Source organism: Primulina tabacum, chromosome 2 (genome assembly GCF_025594145.1).
Source record: "Primulina tabacum isolate GXHZ01 chromosome 2, ASM2559414v2, whole genome shotgun sequence".
NCBI lineage: Eukaryota > Viridiplantae > Streptophyta > Magnoliopsida > Lamiales > Gesneriaceae > Primulina > Primulina tabacum.
The window spans coordinates 1,105,502-1,111,501 of NC_134551.1; the positions used below are offsets into that span (position 1 = coordinate 1,105,502).

Here is a 6,000-nt window from a genome sequence, read left to right on the forward strand (position 1 = left end):
CATATAAAGACTCGCGAGACTGTCTCACAAAAAACCTACTCAAAACAAAATTGTCTAAATCTAAAAATAAATGAAATTGTACACACGGTTTAGTTGTTGAGTCGAGATAGATTATATTAGGAGCAGGTCAGTGAGATTGGTCGAAAAGTATAAATCAATTATGTTTATATTTATAATAAAATATAATATTTTTTCTCATAAATGATTGAAATAAAAAATCAATAAACTTACATAGTTTCGGTCCTGAGAAGAGATAGAAATTAAAAATTAAAAAAAAAAAACAAACAAACGCAACACAAATAAATAATATTTTTTCTATATTTGACTCTAAGAAAATCGAAATTAATGAATTTTCAGTGCTCACAAACTGGGTAGATTCGATGCTATATGTGGGGGCACTGCCTCACATGGTTTGGATGGATAAGATTCACATACATGTGTGATTTTAAAAAAATTAGTAGATCTCATGTATGTGTGGTTAAACTTGGGCCCTTGATTCTATCATGGGGGTAGTGCTCCTACATGTAGGATGTAATCAACTCACAAACTGATGTGTATTTATGTGAATTGAAAGTGGCAGTTTAATCTGACAGACTGACTTATACAACAAGCAAGCCCCTCTTTAATTTTAACACCAAAATCACACACATTTTATTAATTGCAAACTTCTTGCGACATGATGTGATGCTTTTGAGTCATTGAATCAAAATTTAGGATAATATTTATCAAATAATAAAAAACTTAAATAACAATTGGTTTCATTTGATAGACTCTACATTTTCTATGAAAAACCTGATTCTATCAAATGAGTCAATATTGAGTTGGTTTTCTTCCATTTGATAAATTGAAAAATAAATAAGGATATATTTAAAGGTTTTCAAACATCACTTAAAGACAAAGGAGATATCAGAAGTAGAAATCAAAGTGCCACAACACTTGGATATTTGTCTTTATTTCTTTATCTTTTATTAAAATAAAGGTGCTACTGCAAAAGTGTGATTCATATTAAACCAATATGCTCCAAAATAAATAAATATACAAAAACCAGTCGACATTTCACTTTATATTAAGTAACTCGGAGTGGAAATTTGAACAACATTTTCGAGAATATACAAAATTTTGATTTCAAAAATTAGAAAAATCATGGAACTTCGGGGGTATAGTTATTGATCATTCGAACTCGCCAGAATATGACAATTTTTTAAGATGTGATATTGTTTAATTCGTTAGTATTGCGTTCCAAATTTGACATGCATCGTCTTAATAAAGGTAATTAACAAATATTAGGGACGGGTTTGTTCGGTGCTTAGGATAGTAAGATATTTAAGAATTTTTTTTTTTTTTTTTATTTTAAGAATTTTTCGACGAAAGGAAGCAAGTGGGTGTAAACTGTAAGGAGAACTTGGCAGTTCCCTGGTACCAAGGAAATCGAAAAAGTGGGATTTCACAGCCAAATCCAATGTCACTTCTGTTTGTGCCCAAAGCACACCACAACTTTGTTAGATTCTCGCAACACGTTCAGGACCAATCTGAATTGCAAGAAGGAATATTTTATTGGCGTTTAATAAACTTGAATAAATTATTATCGCCCTTTTTATTTTTGGGGATGAAATTCTATGTTATATATTTGTTGCTACGAAGAAACAAGGAAAATTAAAGGTCCGATTCTACTGTATATTTGTATATGAGGAGATGTAGTACAGATTTTCGAAGCTCAATTCTTTATTGACGTTCACTAGAAGACTAAAAATGAATGAATTGAAGCTTCACTAGCACTATCACAACAAAATTTGCTGATATTTACAATCTTAATCTGACAAAAATTGAGTATCTACACCAATCAGTGTATCTTAGATTGATTCTTCTACTTTGCCTGCAAGGAAAAGCCAATATCGAATAAGAATGTGGCCAAAGATTTCAAGCATGTATCTTTATGATGAAGTGAGGGCAAATCCATCTTTAGAAGAAATTCGGTTGATCATATGGTGCATAGTCAAATGAATATGGAAGCAACTCTTCGACCTCGACTCTAGCACTAGAATAACTCATGCTTTTCTTGATTCGGCCCCGGTTGATAGACTCAACTTCTGCTAGAAACATACTGTATACCGGTCTATGATCCGAAAATCTTGACTCTCCACGAACATACGACACTTGTTGGAGGCCGCGACCACACCACAATATTCTATCACACCTTCATTTTAAATACAATGTCAAGAAAATGTTACCATTTTAAAAGTCACGTCTTGGACTGGATCTTTAAAGGAATTTACCATGCAGGAGTTCTCCGTTTCTCCTTAGGATGCATGTCCTCACCGGCATATCTGTCGGAGTTATTTGAATACTTGTATGTAGGAGGGAAATAAATTTTTCCTTCATTCCATCCGACAAAAACACGCCCTTGTCTTTGCTCTATTCGCAGCTGTTTTCACAAAAAGAGATTTAACAATGTAGATAACACCAGTCAGTACAATCATCAATATCTGACAGATATCAAAACCAAAGTCTATTTTCTTGCCTGGTCATTTTCTAACAAAGCTCTCCAATTTCGCATCTCTACTAGAGCCTTTGCACATCGGTAAGAAAGAGCGATTCTGTAGTTCAAGTCACCAAGCCATATAATTCGACTGTAAAATAAAGAACAAAAGAATCTGACTGAGCTTCCAACATTTTGTACGACTGGGAAATTGGAACAATGGAACGGCCAGATAACAAAACGTAGAGCAAAACAGCACCATGTAATAGAGAGGGAAACTTACTCATGCTCAAGAATAGTTTGAGGGGAGTTCTCATTTCCCATTCCATGAACTCGGGGAAACCTCGTTTTCCTCAAAATTTCCATGACATCCGAGTTTCTTCGCTGCTCGTCACCCTCCTTTTCTCCAGAAGTTAAATGGCTACAAATGAAGCAGAAGCTTGTTTGGTGCAATGACATGCTAATTGAAATGGAACCCTGACAAGTTTAGTTCAATGAGATGATGATATTAGGCAATACATTTAAGTTTTCTCTTGAATCCTAAAGTTGATAAAAATGAATCATACCTTGTTTCCAAGATATCCCATCAACCCTCTGCCTACACAAGACACCTTCAGATTATTAACAGCATCTCTTAGATCCCTCCTTATCCACACAGTAAGGAAAATCCCGACCATTTGCTTGCTTGCAACTAAACAATATCTCGACCGCCCTGAATTTCGATCTCGATCCTCCATAGGCTCATAACCACTGTAAGAGAGAGGCGAGTAGCAATGCGTACAAGGCAAATCACCAAGCTCGTTTTCCTCATCAGAGGTACCATCCCCAACTTTTGGATCATAATAATCACTTGGTCTATGCCCATACATCACCCGATCACAGACACTGAACCGACGATCAAGTCTAGGTTGTTGCACCAAAATGTCATTTTCCATCATTCTCATGCTCCGGCTCAATGATTGGAAAGAGTGACGATGGAAGAAATTGGAACCATTTTCTCTATTTGATCCTTCAAAGTCATCATCTGATTCAATTATCGGATAAGGAACAGGAGAAGGTGTGCGATAACTACCACTGCTTCCGGGAAGACTATTCAGAGTTCTTCGAACCAGTGCTAGCCATTTTTTAGCAGGGCCATTATCTTCAGTGCCCAAAACATTACCAGCATTTAAGGGGACAATTTCTTGAAAACTGAAATAATTAATAAAGACAATTCATTAACATTTAACCAACGGTAAAAATAGGTGACTTGAGTTTAATCAACTCACCCAAGAACATAAATATCAGCAGGAGGTGAAGTATGTAGCCATTCTTCAAGATTCAAATAACTAGGTGGAGATTTTCCAGCCACATTCCATGTTGCCACAAAAATCCTATCCCAATTTAAAAAATATCACATTTTGATCAGAGACTCGCTTTTATTCACATGAATGCCTAAAATTTAGAGTTTTAGTTAAAAACTAAAAGAAGCACACACCTATAGTTGTGTACATCTGTAACTTGAGAGGCATCAAGATCAATCTTATTCCGTCTCAGCCGATCGGTGTTTCGTCTATTCGATTTCTCTGCGGCTTCGACAAATAAATTATCAGCAGTTTCAAGAATGATGGAAATGGAAGGAAAACTATAGTAGAAAATGTTGGTGATGGAAAATTATAGTTCAGTGGTCCAAATGAAGAACCAATTTTTTTATTCTGGACCTGTTTTGCTTTTCTTGGTAGTGAACTCCACCCTCTCTGAGAAGTTGTTCCTCCATTCTTCATCAACACCTGAAAAAGCAAAAACATAAAGCTTTAAAGCTGTGTGATTCACTGCCGCAACAGAATACCCACATTTGCACAGCACAAAACAACAAAATATAATTTCCTCTGGGCACATAATTTTTTTAAAAAAATAAAAATAGGAAGTTCCCAAAGAAATGAATACAACAAATAGGAGATCTGAGCAGATAATTTTAATGCAGAATCGAATAGTAATTGATGCCCATATGATGATATAAGAGAAAAAAGGACAGAAATGACCTCAAAAACCAATAATATGGGATTCAACAATCAATTTTCTTGAAAGTCCTAAATTATATTGAGATGTAAACTACCTCCATTGATGATGTCATCAGCATGAAAATCCTCAGCTCTGCTCTTGATGTTGAACCATTTCTTGACTAGAGTCTTGGGCCATGAAAACTTGATCAAGAAACACACAAAATCAGAAATCTTGACAGCAACAATACAGAAAACTGTTGGTTTCACGAAACCTCATTAATGCACTTCTGTTTCTTTCAGTAGAACAAACCTTGCTTTTCTTTGAGTTTCCATCTCTCATTGTCTCACCAGTTCATATAGAAATCACTTTCTTGACTCTATGAAACTACGGCAAGATGAAAACTTTCTTGTCTTCTTCAACAAATTATGGTCTCTTCCTCTCCATTAACAGATTCAAAACCAAAAAAAAACGAAAAAATTGATTCCGACAGAAGAATATGACGTAAAAAACAATTGGATGAACGTGGGTAGCAATATCTTTTATGCAATAAAGAGACAACAAATCAAACCAAGGAAAAAAAATCCACAAGTTTTTTGTCACTTTGATTTAGTGACATGCAAATCCAAGCCGAATTCCAAGAATACTAGATTAAAATGCACTCCAAAACAATCAAGAAAAAAGGGGGGAAAATCAAGAGCTAGCGAATTAGGAACATCAAGACAATCAAACTATGAACGCAGAAACGGGACAATGCAGAAATAAGGATCAAAGATACAAGAATGAAGAAACGTAGCCCAGAAATTTACGGGGTTTTAGAGGGTAAGATGGTGGTTTGATTTCTTCTCAAAAACCTCAGTTTCGAGTACAGCAAGTGTATCGAATTTTGAAGAGAATAAAGAAGGCGAGGAAAAGGAGAAAACAAATAAGCGTAGCACAGTGGTCTGTGTATCTCTCTCACACACCACAAACGCTGAACGTGTGTGTTTCTCGAGGACTATGGCTCCATTCCAAGGGGCCCTGAACCCATATTAAGGGCAGCATGGCACAGTGAATTTCGATTACAATATCCAACAGGACCCCCCCCCCCCCCCCCCCCCCCCCACCCAACCTGCCCGACTTTTTTTTTTTCCTTTTATTTTCCGGACTGCCTGCTGTCAGTCGAGGGTATATGACCGAAATCAGGGATAGTTTGTAAAATAATTAAACCTTTCAAATAAACAAAAATTAGGATTTTGTGAGATGTCTCTTGGAATTATGTTATTTTTCTATATTTTCTTCTCTCTGATATGTTTTGCGTATATAAAATGAAAATTTTTGAAGGTTTCCAATGTAGATTATTTGGGCTTAGCATGCATATTTTTGGGGGGCATACTTGTAGCTACATTTTAATGTTTTAAAATGGTAGAACAAAATGTTTGCTTATAAAGCAATATGTAGAGGTCCTTTTTGGGTCAAACCAAACTTGTGTCTTTGGACCCCAAGGCATGTAGTCCCAATTTGAGGACTTTTGTTTGGGAATCCTTCCTCTTTTTATTTTATTT

General features: G+C 35.6%; 1 protein-coding gene across 1 annotated transcript; it reads right to left on the bottom strand.

Annotated features, from left to right (window-relative positions):
• Positions 1-1,684: 1,684 nt before the first annotated feature.
• Positions 1,685-5,431, bottom strand: LOC142522903 (type I inositol polyphosphate 5-phosphatase 4). Its single transcript, XM_075626487.1, has 10 exons — positions 4,769-5,431; positions 4,572-4,659; positions 4,177-4,245; positions 3,954-4,041; positions 3,745-3,849; positions 3,043-3,667; positions 2,760-2,953; positions 2,519-2,627; positions 2,274-2,422; positions 1,685-2,194 (listed from the first exon to the last, which is right to left on the bottom strand). The coding sequence occupies exons 1-10, from the start codon at positions 4,796-4,798 to the stop codon at positions 1,960-1,962; spliced, it is 1,692 nt and encodes a 563-aa protein (XP_075482602.1). The 5' UTR covers positions 4,799-5,431; the 3' UTR covers positions 1,685-1,959.
• Between the last annotated feature and the right edge of the window lie 569 nt (positions 5,432-6,000).

What these genes read in the sequence shown, in the direction of transcription:
- LOC142522903 (XM_075626487.1), bottom strand. Translation starts at nt 4,798, where the DNA reads ATGAGAGATGGAAACTCAAAGAAAAGCAAG. An exon ending in TGGGATATCTTGGAAACAAG is followed by an intron (nt 2,954 to 3,042) that starts GTATGATTCATT and finishes TAAACTTGTCAG; the next exon opens with GGTTCCATTTCAATTAGCAT. An exon ending in AAACGGAGAACTCCTGCATG is followed by an intron (nt 2,195 to 2,273) that starts GTAAATTCCTTT and finishes TTTAAAATGAAG; the next exon opens with GTGTGATAGAATATTGTGGT.